Source organism: Gadus chalcogrammus, chromosome 14 (assembly GCF_026213295.1).
Source record: "Gadus chalcogrammus isolate NIFS_2021 chromosome 14, NIFS_Gcha_1.0, whole genome shotgun sequence".
Taxonomy (NCBI): Eukaryota; Metazoa; Chordata; class Actinopteri; order Gadiformes; family Gadidae; genus Gadus; species Gadus chalcogrammus.
Window position 1 is genome coordinate 14,802,202 of NC_079425.1, and position 14,167 is coordinate 14,816,368.

General features: G+C 39.1%; 1 protein-coding gene across 1 annotated transcript; it reads right to left on the minus strand.

Moving 5' to 3' along the window:
• Window positions 1-2,747: 2,747 nt before the first annotated feature.
• Window positions 2,748-4,617, minus strand: LOC130403352 (BTB/POZ domain-containing protein KCTD12-like). The gene has a single exon (XM_056607664.1). The coding sequence runs from the start codon at window positions 4,558-4,560 to the stop codon at window positions 3,787-3,789; it is 774 nt and encodes a 257-aa protein (XP_056463639.1). The 5' UTR covers window positions 4,561-4,617; the 3' UTR covers window positions 2,748-3,786.
• Window positions 4,618-14,167: the final 9,550 nt, after the last annotated feature.

Genomic DNA, 14,167 nt, shown 5'->3' on the forward strand with positions numbered 1-14,167 from the left:
GTGATTTTATGTTAGGCAAGGATGTGTTTACATAGGGCTGTGATTCCATGTTAGCTGTGTTTCTAGAGGGTTGCGTTTCTAATGGGTTCAATCGCTTGTTTAGCTTGTGTTCCTATTTAAGGACAGGTTGTGTATTTGACATTGTGTTGTACCTTGGCAGAAAATCAGTACGTCCTGAGACCAATTTCTGCTAGCTCCTCGGAAGAATGTTCTCAAGTCTTTAATTTCCTGTTTCACTCCCATGTAGTCTGAGGAGTCGCCAGTTTTCCCACACCAGAGCCTCATACTCTCCAGTGACTTTGCTTTCTGATATTCGTTCAGAAACGATACTGGAGATGGTTGCTTAAACAATTTTAACTGAAACTGTCCAGCTTTGGAAAAGTGTCAGGGAATGACCTGTGAAAGAGCAGATCATTGCTCTGGTGTTTCAGAGCTATAGCGATGCACTGCCTGGAAAAGAAAAGACCTGAGAATTAAAAAAATCATACGACAAAGAACACACACCCCTTTATATGCGTTTGTTGTTGATAAACTCTATAGTGCATTCAAACACACACATTGACTCATAACCTAAGTAAGTTTACTGTGTGTGGTGAAGACAAACAGCCAAAGTGTTCAAGGCTTGTATTCTCAGATACGTTAATGAGCACACAATCCTAATGGTTAGCCAAACATGACTCACAATGCCTTTCCGATGCATTCAGGTGCTTAGCAAACACACAGTGTCCGCGTCTTTAGCCACCCAGGACTTCTCTGTTTGGTCTCGTTATCTATGTTTTCCTACATTAGGGATGCTTAACAGCAAGCTGTTTTTGCTCCCTAGCAGTAAAATGTTGTTAACAGCGGAGGAGTTTGCTGTGTCAAAGCAAGAGAGACACTTAGCCCCTGAGGATTGTTTAACGGAGGTCTGAGAGTAGCTGTGAATACAGGACAGTCAATGGATTAGGAATGTGTTTAGACACGCTGAGAAGAAGCAGACGTGAGAGGGTATATAATTAAATACTTAGTGCGGGGACTAGTAAGTTATAAAAACTTGATTGACCTGGCTGACCTCTTGTCACTAAGGCATGGAAACATGATCCCATTTAGATACTAGGATATCTAAATGTGTGGAATATCCTGACCAAACCTCATACACACATGTGATATATACATTAGAGGGCTGCTCCCGATCAATGATTTTCCAAGTTCACTAGAAGTTCAAGACATTTAGTCAACTGGTCGTTAAACGTTTTTAGTAATTAATAAAATATATGTTTGGGTATTAGAAAATGGTTCAAGTTCCAGGTGTAAGAATTAATTGTATAGCTTACTTAATAATTGTAAGTAATATTGTTAATACTGTGCTAGATTGCAGAGAAGTAAAAACAAGCGCAAGCACAAAGAGAAGCTGACTGTTAATGGCAAAAGTGGCATTACTCTCGGCTATATCCCATTAGAGTGGCCATGCTAAGACATGGTTGCTTTTTCCTGCAACCATCCGACCAATGAAAACTTGGTTGATTAATACTCTTCTCATCGATTATTGTTGGTCGACGATTAGGGGCAGCCCTACTACATTAGGGCATGAATATACTAGAGACCATGATGACATTAATTCGTTCATCATTCATGATAGTGTTTGTTCAGACCACTCACTCTCTTTTTCGAATAGAATTCTAGAGTTGAACCAAGAGAAGACGCTCTCTCTCAATCTTTCTCTGAATAGCCAGAGTTGAACACTCTCTCTCTCTCCTAGAGGTCTCTCACTCTTATAGTAAAAATTATCCACTCAAAGCCTATCTCACTCTCTCTCTGTCTTTCTCTCTCTGTCTGTCAATCTATCTGGTAACAGGATGTGAGAACTCAGCCAGAGAGTACTTCCTTGTACTCCTTGCTAATTCACACTATAGGAATAGAAATGTCTGTGCCTCTCTCCTCCCTGTCTTTCGCCCCCAAAGTTAAAAATATTTGAGATAGCGCTCTTTCTCCCATTTTCTTTCTTTCTTTCTTTCTTTCTTTCTTTCTTTCTTTCTTTCTTTCTTTCTTTCTTTCTTTCTTTCTTTCTTTCTTTCTTTCTTTCTTTCTTTCTTTCTTTCTTTCTTTCTTTCTTTCCTGGATAGTCGTCTCTCTTTCTCTCTTTCTCTCTTATACTCAGTTCAATTCAATTAAAGGTCTTCTTTGGAATGGATAATGTAATCTTACATTACCAAGCACAAGATTTTATTATTTGTTTGAGCTTTGAGCTACATTTAGTGAAATCTCTCGCTCTCGCTCTCTCTCTCCCTCATATTCTCTCTCTCTCGTCTTAGAGAATAGGATATTGTATTGCGGAAAGGTCTCCATGGGGCTTTAACCCCACGCTAGTTAGACAGAACATACTTCCTGTCTGAAGAGATAGTCGTGTTCCTCTTCCTGTCCAGATGCTGTCATCAGCTGACAATGGCGCCAATCATGCATCATTGGGCATCTACTCAAGATGTCATGGCCGTGTGGTTTGTGTGTGTGTGGAGTGAGTATGTTTTGTGTGTGTGTATGTGTAGGGTGGGTGAAGGGCAGGGTGTGTGTGCATAATATGTACTTGTGTTAAAATGTGCATGTGTGTGGTTATGGGAGGGATTTGTGTGTGTGTTTGGTGCAGATGGTGGATGGTTCAGCGTTGTTGAGGATAGGTCATCTGTATTATATTATATTCTATGGTAAACCTACTAAGCAATATTATCTCCTGGCCTACAAGTTACTATAGGCCTCGAGTGAGTCAGCAACTTGTGTTGAAAATAAAAGGAGGATGAAATTCATGGTGTCATGTTTATTTCAAAAGCCTAAAGGGAAGTAAACTGTATTCTATTTCTGCAATTCTGCGTAGACTCTGTATGCCAGCTTCAGTAGCAGGAATTACGAGTGGGTTGTCTGGCAACAGGAAGGTTGCTTTCACGATCCCTTGCTCAGTATCTAGGTGTCCCAGAGCAATTCACCTAACCCTAACTGCTCACGACCAGATGGCTGTGGCTTTGCATGGTTGCCACCGCTGTTGGTTTATGAATGTTTGTATGAGAGGAAATAATTGTGTGTTGCCACACGTAAGAGCAATGTGGTCCATTTGCCAATTAAGCTAATTCATCAGCGGTGTGCAAGCTTAATTTGCTCTCGGGGTTAGCCTTGTTGGAGCTCTTTGTGCTAGGTCCGATAGAGCTACGTGTCGTTATCGTCATGAAACATATTCTATAGATACGTTTTGGATACTTTTCATGCAAATCAATTGGAAAACTGAAAGTGAGATTTTGTTATGACTTTATTTCAGCAACAGATTTAAAACAATGACATTAGGTAGAATAGACAAAAAACTCTTAAGAACAACATTCATAACTGGATAATAACTCATTTTAAAACCAATAAGCATAAACATTGGCGTCCAGATTCAAGCCATCTTAGGCATGCTATTAATTTCTCTTCAGGAAAAACGGCCGGTGGCCAAACTAACGGCCGTATTCACTAATAAAAAGTTTTGTTAAGACGAACTGTCATCTTAACTCACTATTAGTAAAAAGTTACTTTATTTATTTTACCGAGACTACCTGTCGTGCGGCAAAAATTAAACGTTACGACCTTTAGACTAAAGAACCACAGCTAGCTAACCGTTTGACGTTCTTCAAGATCTTGGACGGTTGCCAACGGATACCCAAACAAATAGGCTACTAACTATATAGTCTTCGTCTTAGAGCAACCCGCCTTACACGAAGTGTTTTGTCTTCTTAAAGTTCAATCAACGATGATAAATCTAATATAAACTGTGCTACATTCTGGTCTTCACCGGGAGAAAACGTACTCGGTGTAGCTGGTCCAGATCTTGTCTTCGTTGGGGTCGTTGCTGGTGTAGGCGCACGTACCGGTGGAGCTACAAGCCACCATGCGGAGTCCAGTTTCCGCCAATTGATCGAACGCCTGCTCCAGAAAGTTGTACTTGAGGTAGTACCTGGCCGTGTACTTGTCCGGGGGACGGTCGGGGTCGCGACTCTCGTTCAATGTGTCCCCAAACACCTCCTTCACTAAGGAGATTTTACCACAGACTGTGATCCTGGCCACTCTCCGGAACCTTGCGTCGGTTTGGAAGTCCCGTCCGATGGTATACGTACCCCGGTAACCGATGGTAACGTAACCAGTTCGGACCCCGAGTGGGTTCCCCAGGGGCCCAACCACTGGGCTGACAGCGGACACGGCAGAGTGGGGGCTGTCCACTTCGCTGTCCCCATCGAGGCGCTTGGAGAAGTCGTGCAGAAGAAAGAAATCTGCTTCCTTTTGTAAGCGTCCCCTTTCTCTGAACGAGTCCGGCAGAACGAAGTTCGAGTCCCTTAAATAATCCAAGATGTAGCGGAACAAAAAGCCGTCCCGGTCGAAGAAGAAGCGTCCGCCGCTGTCCCTGGCTGCGAACTTGGGAGAGCCCTGAGAGAAGGTGTTCCACAGCAGGGAGTTTGGGACCGCGTTTAGGGTCTCCAGCCGAGTCGTGTACATCTGTCCTCCGATGTTCAACTCAACGATCTCCGGGAAGGAGGAGGAGGAAACCTGGCTGTCGCTCAGCGCCATCTACGCATTGGTGTGGGAGGACTGCGTGCTGGATGTGAAGTAGCAACATGGTAGTTTATACTGAAGTTTATAGGCAATGGTTGGAGTTGTTCCGTGTGGGAGGAGTAAGGACGGACTGTTAACTCTTCACGGTGGAGTAGCGTGAGAACAGAGTGATGGAATCGGTTCCAGCTGGCTGTGTGAAATAGCCATATCCCACACACGGCTTGTATTTTGTACATAAGTTCAACTTTGACTCAGCACGCCATGCGTTCATGTTCTGTTATGATAGATGAAGCCTATATAATTGTTTTATAAGCATTGTAAACATTTGCCGAAAAATAGATAGGCCTAGATGGAAATTGTTGGACGAAGCCAAAACGTCCAATAAAGTATGGTCTCATAAGGTAAAGATGGCACAGTTAATAATATAATTCAGATTTGACATGATGGAAACACATGACAGCAGAGTATAAAGCCAGTAATTGCAAATGGGTGTTTGTTATTCCTTGGTGGTTTAGTTTATTAAAAAGTATAATCTTTTGAAGAACGTGAACGGTTTAAAGAGGAATGAATTACTGAATGAAGAGTGGTGGGAAACAGGTGTCAGAAAAGCGGTTTGTTGTGAGAGGGGGACATCTAGTGGAAAACAGACGAAACTATATTTTGCTCTCACACACACAGGCACACACACTTATTAAATACTTCTCAACCGACTACGTTATTAAATCATAATTTTCTAAAATATTTAGAATATTTTCATAATAAGTGGGCTACATTAATGTTATTGAAAGGACGTCATGCAAAAAAACGTTTTAAAGCGTTTATAATCCTTAACATCCTTTACAGTCACAATGGGCTTTGGTTAAGTGGCTGCAAATAATCAGTTATCTCTTTCCAGATGTGTTGCTTCAAGCCTATAGCAAGGGTTTTATTTCTCTCTGTCTATGCACTGGTAAAGGTCAGATCATTAGACCTGGGAGGCTCCCTGGAGTGTGGAAAGGTTATGGAGACGCGACTGATTTAAAGAGGAAACCCTTATCTTTCCCACTACTGTTCTTGGTAAAGTGTCTCATTCAGCCATCAAAATATGTGACAGATGAGGGTCACCACTTTTAAAAACAGTGATTTTCACCAGTGATTTTACAGACAGTAAGATGCACTTGGTCAATACTTCCCTCTGGCGGACTGCAGCCTTACTACTCCATTCAAACCCTTGGACGAGTAGGTCTCACCCATCAAAGAGAGAACTACTTTTCTCTGCAATGGTCTCTTTTTCTGTAAATAACCTCTCTAAATCAGGTTGGATTTCTCTTCAAAATGATACCAATTCCTTAAAAAAGTAGGAAATGTACGTATATATTATTATATATTTATTTGATTATATATAATATAGCCTATATATTTAGCCTAAACATATGTTCTATGTTGAATTGTTCATACATTTTTCAAATTATTATATTTATTTAATTAACTTATATATATATATCCTATGTGTATGTTCTATCTTTCATACAAAGGCTTCATACTAACCGTACATTTTTGAGGAAAATCAGATACAAATAAGATGCTTTGTGTGTAAAAGAGATGGTGGTTGAGATGGTAGATAGCTAGGCGTTTAGTGACAGATTTTATTAGCATAGAACATGTAAACAGCTGTGATGTGTAACTGGAATCGATTCAGAAATGTGTGAATTACTGCTCTAATGCGTTTGTCTATATTTCCTTGACTATAGAATTGTGCTTGTTTGTGTGTTTTTTTGGGTAACTTTGTTTCTCTACATCTGCATTTGTGTGTGTGTGTGTGTGTGTGTGTGTGTGTGTGTGTGTGTGTGTGTGTGAGAGAGAAGTAATGTCACCAGCTGCATGCGGCCCAACGCAGTGATGCCAGCTCTCCTGTCAATCATTTAATGGCGTGTGCGTTGGCGCGTATACTCGTCTGTCTGACCTCCCTGGCCCTCCCTACACCTCCCACCCAATCTGTCCATCTGAAACTCTGTCCTCTCCCCTTTCCCGTTCTTCTCTCTCCGCTCTTCCACCCGCTTTGTTCATCTATCCCTTATTTCCTCTCCTCCATCCTCTTTCCTATCTCCATTCTTCTCTCTCCCTCACGGTCTGTCCATTTCACTATTCACTAGTCTCTCCATTCTCCTTCTCCTCCTTCCTCTCTTGTACCCGATCCGAACATCTTAAACTACTCTCCCCTCTTTCCTCTCTCCTCTACAGCCTCTTTCCTCTCTATACCCGGTATGTCTATCTGGAACTCTCCCTTTGCATTTTTAGCCTCTGAGCCCTTGCTCATCACTCCCTCTCTTTGCTGGAGCCTTGGAAATATACAAAAACTGTTTGCAGTGACTCTGTTTTGGTATCTGAGATTACTTTACAGACTACTTATTTTAGGGATTAGTCAGTGTTTTAGGATCAGATGTTCAGTGAGGGTCATCTATGTACAAAACCCCTGTGACAATCAAACTAAAGTAGTCACACGATATTATCTTTAATGTTTCATGTTTTACTCATATATGCTAGATTATCATATAACTTCTGCTTTGACAAAATGTATGACGCTCCTATCCCGCCGTCTTGGGTGTTCCGTCTCAACCTTTCTCTCTCTCCTTCTTTGAATTTTTGACCCTGAAACTCTACCATCTGCATCACAGAGGTCAACGTGTGTATGTTTTGTATGTGCTGATCGAAAAATTACCATTTGACAAAACGTTATAATTAAAGTCCAACTATTGTTATATTTCATCATATGCAAGTGTACACACACTGTATACCCCCACGCACACACATACGTACACACTGTACGCTCATGCGCACAACACAGACACACAGATGATATGACTAGGCATGGTGTGGTGAAAGAGCGGCGTTTTTGTGTGTGTGTGTGTGTGTGTGTGTGTGTGTGTGTGTGTGTGTGTGTGTGTGTGTGTGTGTGTGTGTGTGTGTGTGTGTGTGTGTGTGTGTGTGTGTGTGTGTGTGTGTGTGTGTGCGCGCACAAACCAGTCTGTGTGTGTGTAGGAGTTGGGGTGTGTGTTCTCTTGTCACCTTCTCTCAGGGTTAAGGTAGCGCTCTTCAATCTACTCTAATGGAAGCGCTGGCTCGGACTCATCCTGCTATTGACAATAAAGACACGATAACAACCCCTGCCTCTGACTCAAAGGAAGGGAGAAGGGTCCAGCTGCAGGCTTGGGCGTTTCTGTCATGACACAAGAACGCCCTTTAGGCGTTCCTGGTAGCGTTTCATCGACCAATCACGAGGTGTATCGTAAGGCATAGGCTACTGGGTTTCGCAAGGCATACTGCGAAGCACGGTCGCAAGGCATACTATGCTTTCCTTCCTTAATGGCAATTTTACCTCTCTCATTCGATTTAGCAATCATGGAGCCCCCACTTGGCTAACGTTAGTTCTATGCTACCCGTACTTGAAACTGCTGTTTCAAGTAGGGGTTCGGTGTTGACGGTGAAAGTTAGGCCGGTTTATAGCAGAGTTTCCGTTTTCGGTTATTACCGGTCAATGACCGGAAAAAAATGAGGAGGACCGACAATTCTAAATGTCCCAGGTCAGAATGACCAGTGGCGACTGGTCATTATGGAGCAAGTCGCTACTCTCACAAGAAGAAAAGAAAAGAAAATGAAAATGAAAAAAAAGGAAATATCTAAAAAATAGAATATATATATATATATATATTTTTAAATAATCTCCCCAGAAAGTACTATAAAATAATAAGTTCGGCGCTTTTATTTAATTTTTAGTCGACCCTGGCTTGCTTCTTCCGGCTGAGTTCGTCTGGAGGGGCAAGAGGGGCTCTAGCCCCACCAGCCCAATGCAATGTGTATTGGACTTGAAACATTGAAATGCGCATGCTCAGAGTGTTTCTCTGTTGAAGTGGACGGAGATTAATTTATTTGTTGGTGGGGCTAGCCCAATATGTCCATGGTGTGGACTTGGGACCGTTAAATATCCCAGGATGCATTTCGCATTACGCATTTCGCATTCCTGTTTTAAAATATCAGTGTGTAAGCTATAAAATAGGCTAGGCCTATATAGGAACATTTTAAAAGTATAACAGAGATGGAGGCCTATTCAACATTTGCTTACTATTATTTAAAAATGAAAGAGGGGTTTTGTTTTACATAATTTGTTTATTGTATAAGTCGCTGATGGAGGAAACCCATCGCAACGGAAATCCCGATCGTGTGTGTGTGTGTGTGTGTGTGTGTGTGTGTGTGTGTGTGTGTGTGTGTGTGTGTGTGTGTGTGTGTGTGTGTGTGTGTGTGTGTGTGTGTGTTTCTATTCTATTCTATAGAGTGTTACCCTTTAGGTTTCATTTGATAAAAACGACAGTGTTAGCCCTTATGTTTTTTCCCATGATGACTGATGAAAAACAACAGTGTTACCCCTTATATTTTATTTGACAAGGACACTTTTTATTTTTTTCAAATATGTTTTGTTTCATGACGACCAATAAAATACAAACTTGTTACCCCTTATATTTTATTTGACAAAGACAACAGTGTTACCCCTTATATTTTATTTGACAAGGACACTTTTTTTTTTTCAAATATGTTTTTTTTCATGACTACCAATAAATAACAACAGTGTTACCCCTTATGTTTTTTTTTCATGACGACCAATAAAAAAACGGCACTGTTACCCCTTATGTTTTTTTTCATTTTTAGACCAATAAAAAACAACAGTGTCACCCCCCATGTTTCATTTGATAAAAACGACAGTGTTACCCCCTATGTTTTATTCGATACATTTCGACAGTGTTACCCCTTTTTTCATGACGACAGATAAAGAACGACAGTGTTACCCTTTACGTATCTTGATAAAAACGACAGTGTTACCCCTTATGTTTTTTTCCCATGATGACTGATGAAAAACAACAGTGTAACCCCTTATATTTTATTTGACAAGGATACTTTTTTTTTTTTTTATGTTTTTTTTCATGACGACCAATAAAATACGACAGTTTTACCCCTCATATTCTATTTGACAAAGACAACAGTGTTACCCCTAATGTTTTTTTTCATAACGACCAATAAAAAAACAACAATGTTACCCCTTCTGTTTTTTTTATGACGACCAATAAAAACAACAGTGTTACCCCTTATGTTTTTTTTCATGGCGACCAATAAATGACAACAGTGGTAACCCTGTTGGCCTTTTTTGCGTGGATCCGAACCTGAGCTATTCAGAGTATTAACCTCCGAACTTATCAATGCACCATCAAGACACCAAGTAAAGTCATCACAATGGTTATACTTGACTTTATAATTCGCATGAAATAGAAATAACAGTCTTCCAACAGAGTCCACCAGCCCAATGCAATGTGTATTGGACTTGAAACATTGGAATGCGCATGCTCAGAGTGTTTATCTGTTGAAGTGGACGGAGATTAATTTATTTGTTGGTGGGGCTAGCCCAATATGTCCATGGTGTGGACTTGGGACCGTTAAATATCCCAGGATGCATTTCGCATTACGCATTTCGCATTCCTGTTTTAAAATATCAGTGTGTAAGCTATAAAATAGGCTAGGCCTATATAGGAACATTGTAAAAGTATAACAGAGATGGAGGCCTATTCAACATTTGCTTACTATTATTTAAAAATGAAAGAGGGGTTTTGTTTTACATAATTTGTTTATTGTATAAGTCGCTGATGGAGGAAACCCATCGCAACGGAAATCCCGATCGTGTGTGTGTGTGTGTGTGTGTGTGTGTGTGTGTGTGTGTGTGTGTGTGTGTGTGTGTGTGTGTGTGTGTGTGTGTGTGTGTGTGTGTGTGTGTGTGTGTGTGTTTCTATTCTATTCTATAGTGTTACCCTTTAGGTTTCATTTGATAAAAACGACAGTGTTAGCCCTTATGTTTTTTCCCATGATGACTGATGAAAAACAACAGTGTTACCCCTTATATTTTATTTGACAAGGACACTTTTTATTTTTTTCAAATATGTTTTGTTTCATGACGACCAATAAAATACAACAGTGTTACCCCTTATATTTTATTTGACAAAGACAACAGTGTTACCCCTTATATTTTATTTGACAAGGACACTTTTTTTTTTTTCAAATATGTTTTTTTTCATGACTACCAATAAATAACAACAGTGTTACCCCTTATGTTTTTTTTTCATGACGACCAATAAAAAAACTGCACTGTTACCCCTTATGTTTTTTTTCATTTTTAGACCAATAAAAAACAACAGTGTCACCCCCCATGTTTCATTTGATAAAAACGACAGTGTTACCCCCTATGTTTTATTCGATACATTTCGACAGTGTTACCCCTTTTTTCATGACGACAGATAAAGAACGACAGTGTTACCCTTTACGTATCTTGATAAAAACGACAGTGTTACCCCTTATGTTTTTTTCCCATGATGACTGATGAAAAACAACAGTGTAACCCCTTATATTTTATTTGACAAGGATACTTTTTTTTTTTTTTATGTTTTTTTTCATGACGACCAATAAAATACGACAGTTTTACCCCTCATATTCTATTTGACAAAGACAACAGTGTTACCCCTAATGTTTTTTTTCATAACGACCAATAAAAAACAACAATGTTACCCCTTCTGTTTTTTTTATGACGACCAATAAAAACAACAGTGTTACCCCTTATGTTTTTTTTCATGGCGACCAATAAATGACAACAGTGGTACCCCTGTTGGCCTTTTTTGCGTGGATCCGAACCTGAGCTATTCAGAGTATTAACCTCCGAACTTATCAATGCACCATCAAGACACCAAGTAAAGTCATCACATTGGTTATACTTGACTTTATAATTCTCATGAAATAGAAATAAGAGTCTTCCAACAGAGTACATCAACCGGACTTGAACCCCGGTCTCCAGGGGTTCAAGTCTTGAACACCCTTTTGAACGGCGTTCGCCAATCTCTTAGGACCGACTGACCCATGTTCAACTGCTGCTCACAGCTCTCTCCACTTCCCACTGAGATTTGTACTTTAATTATGTCTGAGGTTATATATGACATGTGCAATAGACATGATAGCATTAAATTTAAAATTGAAGATATTGCGTTTTCCACAAAAATTGAGCCGCGGTCTCCAGTGGGTTAGGCAGAGTGCACTCCACTGCACCACTGAGGCGATGACAATACACAATAATCAATCATCAATAAAGAGGATATACATGACATTAAAATGTATGTGTGTATTTCTATTATTTCCCTCATGTTTTTTTCATGACGACCAATAAAAAACGACAGTGTTACCCCTTATATTTTATTTGACAAAGACAACAGTGTTACCCTTTATGTTTTTTTTCATGACAACCAATAAAAAACAACAGTGTTACCCCTTATGTTTTTTTCATGACGACCAATAAAAAACAACAGTGTTACCCCTTGTGTTTTTTTTCATGACGACCAATGAAAAAAAAACAGTGTTACCCCTTATGTTTTTTTTCATGACCACCAATAAAAAACGACAGGGTCACCCCTTATGTTGTTTTTCATTTAGACCAATGAAAAACCCCTTATGGGTTTTTCATGACGACAGATAAAGAACGACAGTGTTACCCTTTACGTATCTTTTGATAAAAACAACAGTGTTACCCCTTATATTTTATTTGACAAGGACAATTTTCTTTTTTTTTCAAATATGATTTTTTCATGACGACCAATAAAATACGACAGTGTTACCTCTTATATTTTATTTGACAAAGACAACAGTGTTACCCCTTATGTTTTTTTTCATGACGACCAATAAAAAACAACATTGTTACCCCTTGTGTTTTCTTTCATGACGACCAATATAAAACGACAGTGTTACCCCTTATGTTTTTTTTAATGACGACCAATAAAAAACAGCAGTGTTACCCCTTGTGTTTTTTTTCATGACGACCAATAAAAAACAAGTGTTACCCCTCATGTGTTTTTTCTTGACGACCAATAAAAAACTACAGTGTTACCCCTTATGTCTTTTTTTTCATGACGACCAATAAAAAACGACAGTGTTACCCCTTATATTTTATTTGACAAAGACAACAGTGTTACCCTTTATGTTTTTTTTCATGACGACCAATAAAAAACAACAGTGTTACCCCTTATATTTTTTTCATGACGACCAATAAAAAACAACAGTGTTACCCCTTGTGTTTTTTTTCATGACGACCAATGAAAAAAAAACAGTGTTACCCCTTGTGTTTTTTTTCATGACGACCAATATAAAACAAGTGTTACCCCTCATGTGTTTTTTCTTGACAACCAATAAAAAACTACAGTGTTACCCCTTATGTCTTTTTTTTAATGACGACCAATAAAAAACAAGTGTTACCCCTCATGTGTTTTTTCTTGACGACCAATAAAAAACTACAGTGTTACCCCTTATGTCTTTTTTTAATGACGACCAATAAAAAACGACAGTGTTACCCCTTATATTTTATTTGACAAAGACAACAGTGTTACCCTTTATGTTTTTTTTCATGACGACCAATAAAAAACAACAGTGTTACCCCTTATGTTTTTTTCATGACGACCAATAAAAAACAACAGTGTTACCCCTTGTGTTTTTTTTCATGACGACCAATAAAAACAACAGTGTTACCCCTGATGTTTTTTTTCATGACGACCAATAAAAAACAACAGTGTTACCCCTTATGTTTTTTTCATGACGACCAATAAAAAACAACAGTGTTACCCCTTGTGTTTTTTTTCATGACGACCAATAAAAACAACAGTGTTACCCCTTATGTTTTTTTTCATGGCGACCAATAAAAAACAACAATGCAATATGTGCAAATATATGCTTTTTTTCATGACGACCAATAAATGACAACCTGAGCATTAACCTCCGAACTTATCAATGCACCATCAAGACACCGAATAAACTCATCACAATGGTTATACTTGACTTTATAATTCGCATGAAATAAGAGTCTTCCAAGTCAACAGAGTACATCAACCGGACTTGAACCCCGGTCTCCAGGGGCTTAGCTCACAGCTCTCTCCACTTCCCACTGTGATTTGTAATTGATTTAGGTCTGAGGTTATATATGACAGTGCAATAGACATGATAGCATTAAATTTAAAATTGAAGATATTGCGTTTTCCACAAAAATTGAGCCGCGGTCTCCAGTGGGTTAGGCAGAGTGCACTCCACTGCACCACTGAGGCGATGACAATACACAATAATCAATCATCAATAAAGAGGATATACATGACATTAAAATGTATGTGTGTATTTCTATTATTTCCCTCATGTTTTTTTCATGACGACCAATAAAAAACGACAGTGTTACCCCTTATATTTTATTTGACAAAGACAACAGTGTTACCCTTTATGTTTTTTTTCATGACAACCAATAAAAAACAACAGTGTTACCCCTTATGTTCTTTTTAATGACGACCAATAAAAAACAGCAGTGTTACCCCTTGTGTTTTTTTTCATGACGACCAATAAAAAACAAGTGTTACCCCTCATGTGTTTTTTCTTGACGACCAATAAAAAACTACAGTGTTACCCCTTATGTCTTTTTTTTCATGACGACCAATAAAAAACGACAGTGTTACCCCTTATATTTTATTTGACAAAGACAACAGTGTTACCCTTTATGTTTTTTTTCATGACGACCAATAAAAAACAACAGTGT

What these genes read in the sequence shown, in the direction of transcription:
- LOC130403352 (XM_056607664.1), bottom strand. Translation starts at nt 4,560, where the DNA reads ATGGCGCTGAGCGACAGCCAGGTTTCCTCCTCCTCCTTCCCGGAGATC.